This window comes from Pelmatolapia mariae, linkage group LG3_W (assembly GCF_036321145.2).
Source record: "Pelmatolapia mariae isolate MD_Pm_ZW linkage group LG3_W, Pm_UMD_F_2, whole genome shotgun sequence".
NCBI lineage: Eukaryota > Metazoa > Chordata > Actinopteri > Cichliformes > Cichlidae > Pelmatolapia > Pelmatolapia mariae.
In genome coordinates this window covers 62,148,248-62,168,674 of record NC_086229.1, presented here as the reverse complement: position 1 = coordinate 62,168,674, position 20,427 = coordinate 62,148,248, and the positions used below count along the sequence as shown (strand labels likewise).

At 40.0% G+C, this 20,427-nt stretch overlaps 1 protein-coding gene across 1 annotated transcript; it reads right to left on the bottom strand.

Annotated features, from left to right (window-relative positions):
• Nucleotides 1-5,011: 5,011 nt before the first annotated feature.
• Nucleotides 5,012-20,017, bottom strand: LOC134623838 (uncharacterized). Its single transcript, XM_065470027.1, has 8 exons — nt 20,007-20,017; nt 18,850-18,905; nt 18,374-18,742; nt 17,960-18,256; nt 5,771-6,034; nt 5,446-5,691; nt 5,200-5,391; nt 5,012-5,115 (listed from the first exon to the last, which is right to left on the bottom strand). Exons 1-8 carry the CDS (start codon nt 20,015-20,017, stop codon nt 5,012-5,014), a joined length of 1,539 nt encoding a protein of 512 aa, XP_065326099.1.
• Nucleotides 20,018-20,427: the final 410 nt, after the last annotated feature.

The window sequence follows — 20,427 nt, the reverse complement described above, 5'->3', positions numbered from 1 at the left end:
TGTCCCTCCAAAATTGACAAGAAGACAAGACAAAACCTGGTCAGGGAGGCTGCCAAGAGACCTACAGCAATACTGAAGCAGCTCTAGGAAGTACTAGCTGTGTACTACATGTGTCTCCTGCATACTCCATATATATGGCGTCGGGTTGCAAATTTTGAAGCCAACATGATAACCTTATCCAGCCAGTGATGTGGAGATACATTTTTTAGATCCACTTAAAATCAAATCACTCAAAAAGATCCTCTGGAAAAAAAGTAGAATTCTTGAAACAGAGTTTATTAAACAGAGTCATATAAACACCCAAACAGTTCATCACAATACACAGAACAGCAACACAGCATGTAGCACAGTAGGCAAACCAAATCCTGTGGGGTGACGTGAGGAGGGCTGTGCACAAGAGACGTCCTCGGAATCTAACGTATATGGAGTGCTTTTGCAAGGAAGTGTGGACAAATATGGCAAACGTAAGATGTGCCATGAAATGCTGTGATTAACTCAAACATATTTGTGTCTTTTTCATCTTTGTTACCAAGGTCTGCACCAATAAAGTGACCCTGTCTCTCAATTGCCACCTTAACATGGTGGAGGGATTTGTGAACTCAGATGTTCAGAGTTATCTGGAGGGTTCAGCTCCTGGTAGGTTCTCCTGAGACAAACTGGTCTCAGGTGGTGAACTAGACTAAGAGCAGTTCCCATGAACTGTATTTACTATTCACACACTGCTAAACACACTGCTGCTATTCTTTTGCTCTTGGATGAATTGAAAGACATGTTACAAGGAAAAATTGTTTTGATTATGGTTAATCTTTGATTTGGTAAACAAAAGTGAAAAATATTTGTTGCTTATTTGAGCTCTCAGAAATGGAATTAAAACCATAAAAACATTATTAAAATCATGTCATAATGATTTTTATTTGATGACTGTATATTTATTACAGCTGGCAGTAGAAATGCTAAAAATATAACATCAAGTTTAAAATTGTATTTTCAAGTTTCATTGCAGCGTCAGGAACCACTGTGGATATAAATGCTAGTGCAATGTCAGCAACACATTTGAGGACATGAAGTGTTATAAGTTGAGCATTAAAGTTGAACTCCTTTTAACACCTTTTCCTGACAACTCTAAACTATCCACTATGAAAGGAAGCACTGAGGAGATCAATTCTACTGTCAATAGAAATGGTGGCATTTCACATTTTGAAAGATATTATACTTTTGCTTAAATTAATACATCAAAATCAGAACCCACAGAGACAAAGATCACTGAGTGTGTCACAAATGGATTAACATAAGCTTTACTGTAGAATTGTTGTGGGGTAAATCTGCAGGAGGAGAAATGTGGATAAGTTCTAACAAATAAAACAGCTGGAGCATTGTGGCTCTCTGGAGGTCAAAGGTCAACACTGTGAGGTTGCCCTTCTACAAAGAACAGCCATTTCTGCTCTTGTGATTAATAAGCCCAGAGCGCTTTGAGACAGATGTAAAGAGAAACTTAAAAACAGCATAAACTCACAATCACATTAACTCTAATACGTCTGTAATTGACTCATAGACAGTCCAGCCTTTGTAATTTGGATGAGTCAGTTTCTCAGAAGCACCTGATTATTTCTATATTTCATAAACTTTGAACTGATAAGCTTCTTGTTCAGTCCTGGATATATCTAAATCTGTCCTGTCTATGCACAGGAGGGAATCCATCCATCCATTGTCTTTAAAAGTAATCAAGCTTGATCAATTATTGAGGATCCTCAGACCTTTGGCTCTGCGTCGATATAAAGACACCATAAGAAGAGTGGAGATGAAGTATGGACAGAACATCACCAGGTGAGAGACCAGTCTGATTACAAGGGGGAGGGAGGAGGAGGTAAGGGGGCAAAGGAGGGGTGCTGGGTGAGGTTGCAATTGTACATCTATCTGCAGAGATAATCTCCCAGTTCATGGGAATATGTGGATGAAATAAGTTGTAAAATCTTCTTTAGGAAAAGCTTCTTAAAAAAATGTTTGATAACTGTGATCATAATAAAAACCACAGATGTCATAACTTCACTTTATTAGTTCAACATTTTAACACAGTTATCACAGCCCTTTGCAGTCTGAGTGCAGTTCTGGTAGCAGTAAAACAACACTGCCACCTTGAGATCAAACCAGAACATTGCATAGAATTGTTCTAATCCAGCAAACTGTGATTTAAAAAAAGGGGGGGAAATACCTAAACACATTTTTTTCTTTTTAAGATAGTTTGAGAAAGAAAGCTTGTGACTTCACACCTGAAAACTGTTAATAACAAACGTTTAGAGGAACTCCAGGGAGCTGAGAGTCAGTGAATTGTAAAGAGTGCTAAAACATCATGAGGTCGGTTTAAAGATATAATTACTAAAAACACAGGGAAACAAGAACACCATCCCATTCATCTCTGATAAGTATGAAACTGCATGTTCAACAGGAACCTTAGAACATTTATTCCTTCATTATTTGATCATTTCTACCTCAGACACGCTCATCTCTGATCAATCAATCAATCAATCAATCAATCAATCAATCTTTATTTATAAAGCACTTTTCATACAAAACAAACTGTAGCACAAAGTGCTTTACATGGTTAAAAGCAGCCCACCCCACCCCACCCTCCCACTCATTCCCCACACTCTCATTAACAGAAACGGTCATGGATACACACATCGGGCTGGGTACGCATTAGCCAAGTGAGGAAACACTATCACAGGGAGCTGTCTGCACCGGGAGCCGGTCACAGACTGCAGCCTCCAGGCTGGGCACACAGCAGGAGGGAGGCAGAGAAGCCCCCCAGCCAGGCTGAGAGGATCCACAGAGCCCTAGCAGCCACGGTCGATCACAGCCCCGGTGCAGAGAGCCCCCTCTGAGGAAACACCAGAGATATGACCTAATAAGAATATAAACAGAATAAAGAGATAAAATAAATAATAGTGGGATACAATATAAATATAAGTATAAACAGAGTAAGAAGATAAAAAAATGAATAAGAATACAATCAATAGATATTAGGTAAAACTAAATTAATAATATAAATAGAATAACAGGATAGAATAAATAAGCATAAAATAAATAAACGTTAGTTAAAAGCTAAATTAAAAAGGTGGGTCTTGAGCCTGTTTTTAAAAACATGAACGTTCTCTGCGGCCCTGAGCTCCTCCGGCAGGCTGTTCCACAGTCGAGGACCATACGACTGAAAAGCTGCCTCTCCGTGAGTATGTGTCCTGACTTTAGGGACAATCAAAAGGCCAGTACCAGAGGACCTCAGGGTCCACGAGGGTTCATATGGTAAAAGCAGATCTGAAAGATAAGAAGGCCCAAGACCATTAAGACATTTAAAAACCAATAAAAGAACTTTAAAATCGATCCTGAAACACACGGGGAGCCAATGCAGCGATTGTAAAACCGGTGTAATGTGGGCCCGCCCTCTGGTCTTCGTCAGCACACGAGCTGCAGAGTTTTGCAAAAGTTGCAAAGGTGAAATATTCTTTTTGGGGAGACCAGAGAGCAGGGCATTACAATAATCAAATTTTGATCCAGTCCTTCAAATTTAAAAGATAAACTTGTTCAACTTTGGTCTCTATCCCTGTCTGAGGACTGTGTCTGTGATTCAGGTTGTTTCCATTGATTCAGTAGAAGTAAATAAAAAAGGAGGAGAAGCAGACCGTCATCACCTTCAGAGCTGGAACACAGTTCAACATCGGGTTTCTCTTTTCAGACCCTTCTCTGGTTGTGTGAGACCAGATCAGAAACACAGATCTGAAAGCCAAGGACTGCAGACGAAGCTGAGAGTAACCACACAACAGACGGTTAAAATAGAGCCATGGTCAAAGTTTCAGCTACACAAAGAGGTGTTACACAAGAGTCAGCAAGCTCTGATGTACATGAGTCTGTAGAAAAACATACATACGAGGAAGCAGACAGGAGCCTGTGTGGGTTTACTACCAGAGTCTAAAGACACGAATGTCATGTTAACTGCTTACATGTACTTATGCTGTTGTTGATCAAGCTTGCAAATCTTCCCTCTCACTGACACTAACATAAAACTTAAAAACTACAAAAATGTGAAAAAGAAACATCAGGATGTCAACAAGGAAAACCTTTATTCATAAAGTTCACATGAACAAAGTGTTAAGGGTTCAGAAATTGAGGAGGAAGACCAAAAATAATGACCACTGATCCTGCCAGGTGCAATTAGACGACATTTTAATGAATACACATGTGGAGTCCAACACTGTACAGATTCAGTGTTGAACTGTCGTACAATATTCAGACCAAAGACTTTATAGGGGTGAAGTAGTACAGCCCCCCTTTTCTGTTGCCAGGCAGATCCAGTAAAACATACATCAATCCAAAACCACAACTGTTCAGTTAACTTTTGACACAGTTTAGAAGAACATCATGTCTCGTCTCCATCCAGGTGTCGTCCCCTCAGCTCGCCTTCGCTGTCGCTTGTCTCTGGGACATCCTGCACCGGCTTCTCAAACAGTCACGTACAACCTGAAAGCTGCAACCCTGGCAAAACAGGCTTAAACTTTCCCCTACTAAATGAGTCTACTGCTGTGTGTGTGTGTGCTGTGTTGCCCTCGCTCTGCACCTTATTTGACCTCAGCTTAGGCGCCCAGGCTAAGGCCATCCTGTGTGTACTGATCTTGACTTATGTGTAAAATATATAAAACAAATATTTCAATCTAATACAACTGCTTAAAACTTAATCAAAGCTTAATCAAAGATATAAATGCATAATAAAATAACCTGCTCAAAATACTTGCACTCAGACTCTGCTTTCGGTTTCACTTTTGCAAAGCATGCGCTGCACAAGCCTGTGTTTCCTGTCAAGACCTTTTAGGCCCAAAGTTAGACATTTTCTTCTATAAAGTAATGTGGCCAGCAAATACGTATTCAGATTATAAATTTAAATCTCAATAAAAGCCAGGTGTTATGATATCACATGTAATTCAGTCACAGTGACCTGATGAACACCAGCAGATGGAGCATGAGCTTAGAACTGATGCTCAGTGGTCACCGACCCAATATCATCATAGTCCTCACACAATCTCTGCTCAGCATTGGTTGCTGTTGCCATGGGGATAGTGGGGTCATTTTCTGTAACATGAGGTCATCAGAGAAATAATACAAAAGCAATCATAAATGATAATGATAAATTATTGAGGAGACTCAGGGTGTTACCTTTGGCTCTGCCTCGATATAGAGACACCACGATGAAAGTGGAGATGAAGTATGGACAGAACACCACCAGGTGACAGACTACTCTGATCACAAGATGGAGGGTTGTAGAGTAAGGGGACAAAGCAGAGGCAGGGGGAATATGTGTAGAAGTGGTGGGCAAGGTTGTGGTTGGAGGTCTACCTGCAGAGAGTTCTGGTCAGTGAATATATGGACAAAAGAAGATGAAATCAGAGTGAAGCTCCTCACCTGTGACAGTGATCCAGCTGGATGGAGACTCTCCATGACCGCTGATGTCACACTTGTAGAGGCCTTCATCAGACCTGGAAACATGCTGGATGGTCATGTGACCTGTAGGCTGCTTCCTGATGAGGGAGCCATCTTTATAGAAAGCAGCTGGGAGGTTGGAGGGAGTGGTCTTTGTTTTACAGAGCAGAGTGACGTCATCTCCCTCCATCACAGGGAGGACAGGACTCTGCAGGATCACTGATCCACCTCAACACAGAGACAAACTACAGCATTTCATCCATTTACACACAGCTTCATCAACACTAACTCCACACACTCAGCTTACCAGTGACTGTCAGGTTAACCATGTTACTGATGGGACCCTCTCTGGACTCACACCAGTAAACTCCACTGTCTCGTTCGACGATGTAACTGATGTCACAGGAAGAATTAACTATTGTTCCCCACCGATCTCCACACTGAGTGATGTTCGGTTTGCTTGTGTTTCTCCTCCGAGTCCATCCAGCAGAGCTGTTGTCCTCCTCACAGCTCAGAGTCACAGAGTCATAGTCAAAGAACTGAGAGCAGCTGGGACTCACAGTCAGACGAGCTGTGAGGGTTAAAATGTAAAACTTGATACCAGGATGAAGAGAAAGTAGTTTTATATGTGAGATCCATTGTGAAACATGAACCCAATCAGGGTTCAACCAAAAGACATGCAGTTAAATAATGATTGTATATTTCTCACAGACAACCATTCTCATCTATGTTTTAGCCTTGTGACCTGCGTCTTACCCTATGGTAGCATGAATGCTTCGGTCCTGATGGGAAACATCACTAAACATTTAAAGCATTTAAACTGTGACAGAAGAAGGTTACTGACCTTGGTGTGTTGTGCAGCTCAGCAGCGAGATCAGAACTAAAGAGAAAAGGTTGATTTGAGTTTTCACAAACAAATCAATTCTTCATCAATGAGTCAGTCAAGTGATTAGTCATACTTTCTTCTGTACTACTGTGCCCGATAAAGAGAGGAGATTCTTTGGTGTCTGTGTTGATTAAAATGTTCCTCTAAAGTCTGGTTTATGATTCATGTCAAAATGTAAAAATTGTGATTTGTCAAATACGATGACTGCAATCAGACATGAATCACATCCACAGAAAACACAGAACACTGACTGAAATAAATTCTACATAAAACATGTTTCATTTTCAAGATTAGACAAAGTCTTTAACTTAAATTATTTTTCTAACAGTGTATCAGAGATCTGTGATTGTAGTCTAGTGTGTGTGGAGGGCCCAGGTGCGGACACAGGCAAGTAGACAGAATTAATTCCAACAAAAGGCGAGCTTTTATTTTGACTGATACACATGGAACATATATCAAGGCAAAAAAACAAACTACAGAAACTACTAGACTGTGAAACTATGGCTTGAAAACTATGAATCAACAAACACTATGATGACTATGAGTAACTATGACGACTTAATGGAAGATACACAGGCAACATGATGAGGAACAAATGGAGATACACAGGAGGTAACGAGGGGACTGGAAACACATGGGGACACAGCTGATACAAATTGGCAGGATGACACCAGGTGAAAGTGAAACTAAAACAACAGCTGTGTCCTAATCCAGTGACCACACGCTTCATAGTGCGCATTTGTAGACCAATTATGTCACAGCGGCACGACGAAGGGTGTCCCAATTCGAAGTATACTACAAATACGGTTGACAAATGCGCCCTTCATTTCCCCAAATTTGAAGGCTGGGTCCAGTGTAGACTTCATGGCCCCACATATCCCACAATTCATAGCGCGGTGGTGGGTGTGGATATTTTTTCCCCCCAAAAAACGACGGATGGCTAAAGCGGGGCAGCCAAAGAGTAAACTTTCCAAATTAAGTACTGAATATTATGTCACTTATTTATGTGCTAATGTGTAATAATGAAGAACATTAAAACATTACTGTTGGCCACATGTCAGCAAAGTTATGTGACATTAGTGATGTTTGTACTTTCAGCGTTAACTTTGTTTTAAAGCCTTTACTTTGAAATATACACCGTTCAGTAGTTGACCTTAATCTTACAGAGAATGTGATGATTTTATGGATAATTAAAGTCAGTCATATATCCACAAACACAACAAGCTGAAAGTCAGTGATGCTGCTCGGTTTGCAGTCCTGAATATCACGGCACAAGCAGGATTCACTGCACTGTTAATGTTAGCTATGTTATATTGCTGCCTCTGTTCGGTGGTGTCGAGCCAAACGGACTTTAACGTGTGTTTGAACGAGCTGACGGTTCACTCGTTAAGCTGAAAGAAAGATGCTTTAATCACAGGAGTCACACATGTGTCCACTGGACCATCTGGAACTCTTCTTGTTTAGCACTCGTAATAACACGAACACTAAATCCTCCTTCTCTTGTGCTGTTTTGTAGCAGTGTATACACCTGAGACTGTCACCTGTCTGTCTGTGCTGCACTCTCTCTCTGTTTCTTTCTCTCTGATTGTGGAATAAAAGTATGAACATGTATTTATAAGTTACACTTGTGTTTGAATCCTGCAGCTTATCACACATTTGATTTCCATGTGTGACAACTGCAAGTGTCCAGAGTGAGGACAGACTGAGGGACCCACTGCTGCACATCATCTGTGAGGCTTTGCACCCCTGATGATCCACCAGGACAAACTCAGCAGTGTGTGAGGAAGAGGAGGAGGAAGAGCCAGCAGCAGCTGACAGATGGAGAGAATAGACAGACTGTTCCCTGTTTGTGAAGGACTGCTAGAAAGGTTTAACATAACTAATTGTCTGTCCTGAATCAGTCTTATTAGGTAATGTTCAAATAATGTTATCATTCCAGTGTTTTCAGTGTGGGAGAAAGTACTCAGGGCCTTCAAGTTACACACTATGAAAGGCAGCAACAAGTTTAATATTCAGAAACCTAAAGTATGTATCAGCAGCAGAATGGAGCTAAAAATAAATGTTTGTTTCAGTTCTATGAAGCTTTGAGTATTTTGGATTAGTAGCACTGCTGTGTTTGTTGCATCATATTGCTGTAATTGTTTATATGCTTTATATATTCTGAGGTAAGTTGATCTATAGTATTACATCACTTTTCAGGTATTTATTTGTAAAAAATGTTTGGAATCATGTATGATTTTCGTTCCACTTCTCTCGTGTGCACCACTTTGTATTGGTCTTTCACGTGGAATTCCAATAAAATTGATTCATGTTTGTGGCTGTAATGTGACAAAATGTGGAAAAGTTCAAGGGGGGTGAATACTTTTCCAAGCCAATGTATGTCAACCAGATGTGGGCCAAGTCTGGCAATGATGGCACTATTTGTGTTCCTATTTTAGTTAGAAGACCCAAATGCCATGTTTCAATACTATACTGCTATGGTAGCCAACGTTTCAAATGCAGGTGTGACAGATTTGTGAGTGTACACTTTATTCAAAACCTAGTGAGGGTTTACTTAGGCTTTCCACCGGGTGTAGCTTAGGAGGTAGAGCAGGTCAACTACTCCTTGGAAGTTTAATGGTTCGATCCCTGCCTTCTCCGTTCTGCATGTCAAGAGTGTGAATGTGTATGAATGTAGTTAGGAAGCACTCAGTTTAGAGAAAGTGTGTGGTTGGGTGAATGTGGCATGTTGTATAGAGTACTTTGAGAAATCCAGAAGAGTAGAAAAGTGCCACATAAGAATCAGTCCATTCACTTTCTGAACTGAGTTTTGTCATGTTACATTTGCACTATTGTGTTCCAGCATATGTTGTTATTACACGGCTTGATTAAGGTACACATTAGGCTGACGTCTAGGGCCAGAGCTGAAACTGTTCTGGGCCAGCACAGGACCAGTGTGTCTACAACGGGCCTTGTGCTGGCCCATGTGTGGGCCACCTCCTGGAAAACCAGATCTGGGCCACCAAAGGGCCGTCATTCTTTACGATATGTGGGCCATGTGTAAGCACATTGTGTGGGCCAGATCTGGGCCATACCAATTTTGCTATGTGGGTTACATTTACCTTTGTGTTACAGATTATTGTTTAGATTAGATGTATTATTAATGATTGCTGTTTATGTTGTATGTAGACAATTAATTTGTCTGCTTCTGAGTAATCAATCAAGCAGAGCTTAAACATTGTTATCTTAATCTGGGAAGGGAGGAATTTTTTGATTATTTTTAAACAGACAAGATTTTTAATTTTTGTTCATATCTTTCTATTTTGTTTTCATACTGTAGAGGTTTTGTATGTACTGTCTAAAAGACAGAAAGTAAAAGTAACTGTATTTTCACTGTACTGTTTGGTTTTTAAAATCACTAAATTGCTAAATTAAATTTTTCACAACCTGTTTTTTGTGGTAAGACGCTCAGACTTCCTCTTCACAGCCGAAATGTGTCTTCTTTGTGTTTTAAAGTTGCTTTAAATTCTGGTTCACTTGTCTTTTATGTCATTTTCTTACATTGGTCATCGATCAGCCACCAAAACTTGTGTAAAAAAAGCTTTATGTAGCTTAAGAAGGCTTTTTACTTACTCAACAGACATTGCAGAGATGTTCCCTTCATCGTTCCTCTCGGTGATGTGAGCCCTTTTCATTTACAGTCTGAGGACATGAGAAAATTAATCCCCGCCTGTTGCTCTGTGTGCTATTTAGTTGTTGTAGTTGTTTTTTTTTTCCAACCTATTCTGATATAAGTGGGTGGAAAAAATTGAAAATTGAAAATGAAGTTTTTTAACAAGACATCAACTGATTGGTGTTTGCACTGCAAAATGTCTGAATTGTCAAACTGCTGTAAGCTTTTAATTTTTATCTTTAAACAATAGTAAATATTTTTTAAAAGTCAATGCTGTTAAAATATGTGAAATTCAGTTCAATCAAATTTTAGTAATACAGCAGCAAATCACAACAAAAGTCATCTCAAGGCACTTAACATTTTAACCCTAGAAAATAACGACAGTCAGATGACATCCTGCACCCTCCACACCACCCCCAGCTGTTGGGTTGCAAATTTTGAAGCCAACATGATAACATTATTGTTAGAGTCAAATTGTTGAATGTTGTCATTATGTTTCTTAAATTTGTAATGTCTTGGTTCAAACTATATGATCAAAGACATTCCTTTGTCTCTGACCACCTCTCCAACCAATTTGGTGCTGGGGGAGGCTGACGTGGTTTTATTGTACACACACACACACACACACACACACACACACACACACATACGTTCTTGCACATGCATACAGGTGCTTACACATACACACACATAGTGCCTTGTCTTTTGTAACCAAGGGGGTTTTTTTACGGTGGGAGGTGCTTGTGTTGTATTGTGTAAACTGTAACTCTCATGGGAATAAAAAGGCTACGAGGAGGGCTGCTCTTTGAAGGAGTTGGGCTGGAGACAGGTGAGGAGCATTAAGCTCCACAGCCTGGTTCTGACCAAGCCTTTCCTCGTTAGCGAGTAAAAGACCGGTTGAAGATGTTCTGTTTTGTTTTCTTCATGAGGAATAAGTCTCTAAACTAGCGGGGCCTGTGGAAGCACAGACTCAACATTTATTTGGTCCTTCCGAGCTGAAGCCCAACACCGCGTCCACCGAGGAGGAGGGAGATGACACCGCCGAAGTCTGCTGGCAGACAGCATCTGGGACGCTTGATGAAAGCCCTGGTGCTTAATTTTGTTGCCAGGCCGGAGAGTTTGCGTCTGAACTCTCCTCGGGTTGGATGGCGATTGACGGGATCCAGAGACTCTTCTCGTGAACAAAACAACACGAACAGTGAGTACAGAAGGCCTTAGAGAGCGGCTACGTGCTGTGCGTTAAACGCAGGTACGGGAGTGTGCTAGCCGCATGAGAGAGACGCAGGCTTCTCCGCCATTTGGGGCGTTGAGAGTTTTAAAGACAACCTAGGTTTCGGTGACTCCGCCGTAGGAGAGTTCGGAATCAATAAGCAATAAGCAAGCAATAGGCCTATTTTGTGTGTGTGCGAGTGCGGGCCAGACGTGGTCTGTTTGAGTGTGGCTGATTGTTGTCTTGTAATGGGGAATAAACTGAGTAAGTCTGCCAACAAAGGCGATGAAATACACTGCAAAGTATTTACCGGGCAGCACGTAGTATGTAGATCATTGAAGAATGAAGTGAAATTGTGCGCAAAGCAGAAGTGAGAGTGATTGTGTCTGACGCCATGGTGTGTGTGAGCTACAGAGAGGTGTGAAAGTATGTGAGTGAAGTGGTCTCGAACTGGGGAAGAGATGATTCTGCAGGTCACTTTCTAACCCAGTGGACACAAAAGAGATAAAATAGTTGTGTTGATGAAATATGAATGATATCATGAAGAGTGTTTTGTTTCTCAGCCTGAAACAACTGCAATCCCACTTTCTGTTTTTAAGAAAGGAGGGTTCAAAAAAAAAAAAATAAAACAGAGAGAGATATGTGTGTTGTTTAAGCAGGGATGAGGATAATGAAAATCAAATCAAATCAAATCAAAATCAAATCAAAATTTATTTATATAGCACATATTAAAACAACAGTGTTGACCATAGTGCTTCACAGTCAGTAAAAGCATGAGACAATTAAAACAAACAATAAAACAGGACAACAAACAATAGGTAACAACACAACAAGCTAGAACAGCCAAGTAGTTAGAATCAAAAGCCAAAGTAAAAAGATAAGTTTTAAGACGTGATTTAAAAGACTGGATCGACTCGGCAGTACGAATATGAACAGGGAGGTTATTCCAGAGTCTAGGTGCCACGGTTGCAAAGGCCCGGTCACCTCTCGACTTCATTCGAGACCTAGATTGTGCTAGGAGCCTGTGATTGGACGATCTAAGTGCTCTGTTGGGATTGTATAAGTGGAGTAGATCAGAAAGATAGCTGGGCGCTAAATTATTCAGAATTTTAAAAGTGAACAAAAGAATTTTAAAATCTATGCGATATTTAACAGGGAGCCAGTGTAATTTGGCTAAAATTGGAGTTATGCATTCATAGATTCTCGTACCTGTTAAAAGACGCGCAGCTGCATTTTGAATTAACTGAGGCCGGTAAAGAGAAGAGTGTTGGAGGCCTGAGTAGAGGGAGTTACAGTAGTCCAATCTGGATGTGATAAATGCGTGGATAAGCTTTTCAAGGTCCTTTAAAGGAAGGAATGGCTTTGCTTTAGATATCTGACGCAACTGGCAAAAGCTGTTTTTTACCACAGTGGAGACCTGTTTCTCAAGTTTAAAAGAGCCATCCAGGAACACTCCAAGGTTTCTTACAGTGAGTGAGAGATGGCTAGCGAGAGGGCCTAGTCAACAGTTAAAAGAAGATCATTAAAAATGTCTTAGTTTGTCACTTTCAGGTGAAAGCAAACCTGGATCAATTTTCCACATGCAGCAGTTGGAAGAAAATTATAGGTTTAACATCATTAGGAAACAGTCAGGCCGAGCTTTTGGCTGAGTGGTGTTTACAGCGTAACTCCTATGTGTTCCTCACCCTGAGAAAACAAGCTCCACGGAAGCTAACCTCTGCCTGAAGACAAGGAGTGCAGTTCCAGAAGCACAGCACATCTACAGTTCACAGCAGCCCAAGAGACAACAAAAGAGTCCTGAGCAGAGAGGTCCAGCAGCAGTGTGTGCAAACGGCATCAGAGAGAAAGAAAACCCATCATCATGGATGGATGGAGATGCGTTTCCAGCAAGCTGCAACTTCACTGTGTGTGAAGATGACTTTTGAGGAGACCGTTTGGAGTGGAATGGCAAGATGAGACAGTGGAAAACACAGGACAAAGCTGAAGAGAACTGACTGCCATTGGACTGCAAAGTGGGAGAGGAGAACGGAGTGAGAGGTGCAGGTGAGAACACAGAGGAAGGCTGTTCGTTTAGTGTGGGAATAATCAAATTTGGATTAGCAATCCTGGGAAAAAAGGAAACTGCTTTAAGTGGGAAAATTGAGGAGGAGTCTGGACTATAAAATGAGAGAGGTACACACAAACACACACAAACAGAAAATGCATTAACCATACTAACCTTACATGCATATACACATACAATGACACTCATGAAGATCAGACAGCATCTTAAGCATGAGATTCTATTTGTCATCTTGTCCAAGTCACTAGTAAGATGAAAGTGATACATATACTAGTGGACTGAATATTATTAGTAAGACAGATGGTTGCATCATAGAGGAGAAAACAGAATGCTGATGAGGGGTCTTGAATGAGTGAGCTGATTGTTGAGTTTCTGGTGTGTGACACATTTGGTTACATGAGAAGAGACTCATTACGTGATGAGACAACAGGGTTATGCAGTATGTTGTGTGTGGCTGATTGGATGAGATTAAACTGGCTGATGATTTGTCTTTTGTTGCAAAGTTGAGCCTGCCAATTAGGTTTGGTCTGATTTACCCCCCTGAAATGAAGAACACGTGTCATGACTTAACAAGGCCTTTCTTTCCTTTCTTTTCCTTTCTTTTCTTTTTTCCTTTTTATTTTGTTACTTTCATAGTGCACTAAAAGTTTTGTTTGATAATTTCTCTGTCATCTAAGCAGATCTGAACGTTGAATAGGAAGAACTACACAACATGTTGTTGTGAATGGTTGCAAAGTGAGTTTCTCCAAAATTAAAATGGGCTCAGGAGAAAGCCACTTATTGGGACAATTAGAAAGCGAGTCCCTGTTTAAAAGGATTCAGCGAGGTAATCCAGTCTAAATTCTTTTTCTTTTTGAAATGTCGTCATTTTGCTGAGGGTGGAAACAAAATGCGATGATAGATTCCACTATCAGCAAAGGAAGAATCACTGAATGAATGAATGAGTGAAAATTCAAAAAGAAAATGGGGAACTGACTGACTGGTAAAAGCTGACAAAAGCTGACAAGACTGACTGACATAACAACACTATGCGAAGTTAACCCCCACACCAATGTGACAAAGGTGTAGATTTATCTCTGTGTGTGCCTCTTGTTGCAGGAGCAGGAGGACCACAGGAGGAAACTTGTGTTGCTCACAGAGATCACTGTGAGAAAGTGTGTATACACCTGCGCAGCGCTAACATTTACGTTACTTTTCTACAGCAGAGGGTTAATTGTGTGATTTGATCATGTGATTTACAGCAGGACACACCACTGGTTAATGTTTTTTCTACCACCTAAAAGACCGGTTGAAGATGTTCTGTTTTGTTTTCTTCATGAGGAATAAGTCTCTAAACTAGCGGGGCCTGTGGAAGCACAGACTCAACAATTATCACACCAGTGCGGTGTGGGTCCAGCTTTTCAGATCTAATTAAAATTAAATCACTCAAAAAGATCCTCTGGAAAAGAATACAATTGTTAGAACAGAGTTCATCAAACAGTGCATTTTACAGCAAAATGAAAGCCAGCAAAGCAAAGCAAAGCAAAGCAAACCCTGGGGTGAAGAGCCTTAAAGCATAAACAGCAAAGACACACAAAATGACAGACCAGAAAAAAGCTTGGGGCATTTTAGACCCTCCTTTATATACAGTCATGTGAGTCCTATTTTGTTTATTTTGTCCTATTTTTATAGGACACCCCATTAAATAATCAGCTCTTTATTATGAACTGTTCACATATCAATTTCCAATCATGTTTTTTTTATGTATTACTGGAAATGAAAGTGACTTAATTGCAATTCATTAAAATTGATATTAAATATCCATATGTCCAACTATATTTTAAAATACAAAGGCTTTCATAGGGTGTCCTAATTTTCTCACATGACTGTACATAACTTTCTGGAACTACCCCATAACCTGAGCACTAGTCTTACATTCATCATTTTGAATTGTGTCCCGTTGTCAGTTTTATGGCCAAAGTGAGTCCGAGAGCAGTTAAGAGTTAAGAAATTTGACAGTTTTGTCAGGTGGGTTGGCCAGAAGTACACTACTATCTATGCTAACAAATGGTTTTTCTCACCTTCTGGCAGCTGAGGTGAGAAAACAGAATCCCTGTTGCATCCCCTGTGGTCCAGGTTTATTTACTGTATAGGCAAAGAAAGGGCTGGACAGTACACTGGGCAATAAAGATGAACGCCGAGAAAGGGTCCCATGTGCACACTTAGCAGCGCCAAGCTGAAATAACCCTATGTTTGGACTTGTAACAGTTGGCCATAACACAATTAAAGGTTACTTATTGATCCCAATTACTACCTTTTCAAACACTATATAGTATACAGTATACAGTGCTAAACACACTGCTGCTATTCTTTTGATCTTGAATGAATTGGAAAACATGCTACAGGAAATAGTTGTTTTGATAATGGTTAATCTTTGATTTGGTAAAAAGATTAAAGTGAAAAGTGTTTGTTGCGAATTTGAGTTCTCAATTATGGGATTAAAACCAAAAAATCATCATTAAAACCATGTCATCATGATTTTTATTTGAAGTTTGTATATTTATTACAGCTGGCAGCAGAAATCCTGAAAATGTAACATCACATTCAGAATTCTATTTTAACATTCTAAGACCCAAAGCATTAAAAAAATAGACAGAATATTCAGATTTTTTGGAACTGAGATGTTTAATAATCCTTATAACAAAATCCTCAATTTTTTTTGCTATATCATGTTGTGTATGATACATTTTTATTATATATTTATTATATATTTTTTGAATCACAGTAGGCATTTTTTGGCAGGTTTTGGTTAACAACAACATTCATTTTAGACAAAAAAAAGAGTTTTGTTCATAACATTTTGAAATTATGGCAAGTATTGATCATGTTGATGAGATAGAGGTCTCATGTATCAAATATGATACAAAGGGCATTATAGGGTTAAACTGTGTACTGTTCTATTGTAGCATCAGGAAACACTGTGGATATAAATGCTAGTCCAGTGTCAGTAACACATTTAAAGACATGTGTTATAAGTTAAACAATGAGGAGATCAGTTCTACAGAAATGGTGACATTTCACTTCTTGAAAGATATTATAGTTTCACTAGAGTTGATACATCAAATCAGCACCCACAGAGCTGTCTGCATCACATTGGACATTTTTCCATCTTTATTCTATTTGTATAAAATTATCTATTTTTTTGTGTTGTTGTTTAACAATAAACCATTAAAAAAAATCTAATATTGTAAAAACACAAATGTAAGGACAAGAAATGCATCATTGCCAAAACAAGACCCCCACCCCCATAAACTTTATTCACAATATTCTATTTTGTTGAAATGTTCTAATTGTTCAAACATGTTAATTTCGTTAGATCTATATACATTGCCCACCGATGCCTTCTTGGGAGATGCCAAGGGTGGTGGAGAATGACCAAGCTAAGATCCTGTGGGACTTCCAGATACAGACGGACAAATGGTGGTGGCTAACCAACAGGACATAGTGGTGGTAGACAAACAGGAGAAGACGGCCGTAGTGATCGATGTAGCGGTTCCGAATGACAGCAATATCAGGAAGAAGGAACACGAGAAGCTGGAGAAATACCAAGGGCTCAGAGAAGAGCTCGAGAGGATGTGGAGGGTGAAGGTAACGGTGGTCCCCGTGGTAATCGGAGCACTAGGTGCGGTGACTCCCAAGCTAGGCGAGTGGCTCCAGCAGATCTCGGGAACAACATCGGAGATCTCTGTCCAGAAGAGCGCAGTCCTGGGAACAGCTAAGATACTGCGCAGGACCCTCAAGCTCCCAGGCCTCTGGTAGAGGACCCGAGCTTGAAGGATAAACCGCCCGTAGGGGCGTGCTGGGTGTTTTTTTTTTTTATATATATATATATACATATATATGTATATATATACGGCGCTGGCACGGCTGGCAGCCTTAACCCAATTTCCCTCGGCATGAATAAAGTATGATCAATCAATCAATCAGTCAATCAATATATATATATGTGTGTGTGTGTGTGTGTGTGTGTGTGTGTGTGTGTGTGTGTGTGTGTGTGTGTTCCTCGCACTGGACTTGCATTTATATAAAACTTTTCACTGACTTACAGTGCATTAACACTGTAGTGAAAAACTAAATAATGACATCTGTTTATTGGGTTTTATTTCATAACTTAGTTTAGGACTTGAATAAGTCTTGATTGATTTTGTGACTCAGGTATTTATTTGAAGTTCGACTAACTCTTGATAGAAAGTTTGTCCTCTAGAAGGTTTCATGTTAGTGCAGATCAGTTGTGTCTCTGAGACATTTAACATCAGGTTTTTTCTCTTTTTGTTGTTTCTCAAAATAAAACAAAGAGCAGCACAAACAACCAAAACAGACGAGGATATTCCCATTCCCAGTCCAACACGACCAGACCTGTCTTTACTCTCTTGAGGTGGAATTAAAGATGGTTGTGGAGTTTGAGGATTTTCAACAATGGCTATCAAGGAAAAACAAAAAAAATCATTGTTAATCATCATAATGGTTGCTGGCATGTAGATTACACAAATTACAAAATCCTCAACTTCAAAAAGTCTACACAAATACACACGGCAGTCAGTGTTACAGATAACCAACTATTAGAAAAGAAATTCTGTTAAATCAACTTACGAATAACACTGAGTCTGCAACCCGCAAAACCAGAGCCCTTATCTACCCTCACTGTACAGTTGTACAGACCAGAGTCATTAGTCCTGAGTGTGGACAGTTGAAGTCTGATTCGTCCTTCTCTGATGGCATCTCTGTCACTCTGGACTCGTCCTGAAAACTTTTTCGACACTGATAACTCAACACCATCATAGAAATGATACAAGTCTGAGATTTCGCTATCAGTCATTTGAAAACATTGAATAAAAAGGTAGCTCCAGGAGCTGTAAGGTGTGGTGGTGAACGTCCACTCCAGTGTGATGTTCTGGTTCTCCTCTGCCCGATAGAAGGTCTGTGTCACATTCACTACAAATGATTCTGTTGAGGAGACAGAGAGGGAAAGAGAAGAGCAGACACACTAAGACCTGGAACAGGCTAAAAGCAGCAAAGGTGATTTGAGCAGCAAAACTCTATTAAAAAGTCAACTCAACTTACTAGTGACCTCGAGTTCACTGCTGGCAGAGCCAGATCCATAATCTGTTTTCACATGACACGTGTACATGCCCGAGTCCTCAGTCCTGAGTCTGGACAGTTGAAGTTTAATTCGTCCTTCTCTGAGGGCATCTTTGTCACTCTGGACGCGTCCTAAAAACCTTTCATCTTGAGACACTGACACCTCAACAACATCACGTATATGATACTGGATTTTGTTACTGAAAATTTCATGGACTTTGCCACTACTTTTCTGGTCACAGTTGATAAAAATGTATTTGGGGTCAGGTTTTGTTGTGAACATCCACTCCAGGGTGATGTTGTGGTTCTCCTCTGCCTGATAGGTCTGTGTCACATTTACTATAAATGATCCTGTTGTGGAGACAGAGAGGGAAAGAGAGGAGCAGACACATTGAGAACTGGAACAAATATCTTATTGAGCTTTAATTGGAGTTCATAAAGTGAAGCCGTAAACTAACCAGAGACACATGAGGTGAGGATGATGAGCAGCAGGATCCTGCAGATCATCTTCTCCCTGTGAGAGGAGACAGAAGTGAAGAGTCAATATGTGAGATCAAATGAAAACAGAAAGCAAAACAGAGCCGATAACAGAGAAAAAACACAGTTCCCGGGGTTGCCCACATGAAAGCAGTGGCAACAAAACAGTTCAGGGGGCTGACCACGTAGGAAACGCAGCAGCGGTGGCGAATCAAATCCGGCAGACAACCATGTGGGAAGCAGTGGGGAATAAAATCTGGAGGTTGACCATGGAGGAAGCTACGGCGGCAGCAAAAAAGGTCTGGCTGGCCCGAATTAGCCGAACAATGCACAGACTCTGGGTTGACAGGTTCAAAAAATCGCTCGGAAAGAGCGGAATGATAACAGACCATCACCAAAGAATACCATCAGTGATAACGGTTCACACTATAACTATAGTGTTGATTATACTGATTATGACTTTGAGCAAAGGACTTCAAATCAGTCAAACAGTGTAGGTGAAAAATGTGTTTAGATTGTGAGTCACTTGTTAAAAAAAGGCAAGTAAATTTGATCCTTATTTAAATGCTGACAAAGCAGAAGTTGGCATACATCAAAAAGAAAGAGAAAGATTATTAGAACAGGTCAACCGGAGCCTGAAGCTATTTGTCAGTGCTAGTGCAATGTTAATGTTCTCCAAGAAGTTGCATGAGGGTCACATAAAGTGAGAGTTACAAACTCACTGCATTCTTTTATAAACAGTGCATTCACCTAAGGGATTTAAATAATACTAAGTAAGGGAAAAAGTCACCAGATGAAGCTTTAACAGCAGCTGTTCTGAGGAGATCAGCAAGACAAAGCCAGATAAATTACATCAGAAACGATCAAGACACCCTCTGCATGTGAATGTGTGGCGTTTAACTTTTGATTTTTTTATGAACAGAAGGAAAAAGGTGAAGAGCCAGAGAATATGGAAAAGGAAGATTATGAATACAATTATTAAAAGTTTTTTGGCTCTATAATTATAAGGAGTAGAATATTTTTTTTTATATGTTATCAAAGAGAACAACAGTATTTTCCATTCAAAAACAAAATGTAATTAATAACTTTAAGGCATTAATAAGTGTTTCTTATTAATGCGACAACAAAAAAACTGTACCTCTTCCACATTGTTCATAAAGCATCTGATGCTGAAAATTCAAAAAAGGTCAGAAAGGCTTTAATAGGAAAAATACATAATCAGTAATGGCTATGAATTGCATATTGAATTACTTCCTTTCTATTCATAAAGTATGTGTCACAAACTGGCTGTGTGCAGGCAGGCAAGGACCCAAGTTTAGTCCTCACGGCAACAAAAACTCAAACTCAAAATACAGCTTTATTGAACGGCAAAAAGGTGATACACAGACTAAACTGGGAGCTACTATACTCAAGGGGAAACACAGAGAGAGACAAACGGCTAAGAGGGAGGACACGACACAGACCTGAGGAAGATGCTGACATAAAAGGGAAGCTTGAGCACAGCTGAGATGGATAATAATAATGAGACAGGGGAAGAGCAAACACAATATGATACATAG

What these genes read in the sequence shown, in the direction of transcription:
- LOC134623838 (XM_065470027.1), bottom strand. An exon ending in TGACTCTGGTCTGTACAACT is followed by an intron (nt 6,035 to 17,959) that starts GTACAGTGAGGG and finishes TAACCCTCACAG; the next exon opens with CTCGTCTGACTGTGAGTCCC. An exon ending in CAGCTGGATCACTGTCACAG is followed by an intron (nt 5,392 to 5,445) that starts GTGAGGAGCTTC and finishes TTCACTGACCAG; the next exon opens with AACTCTCTGCAGGTAGACCT.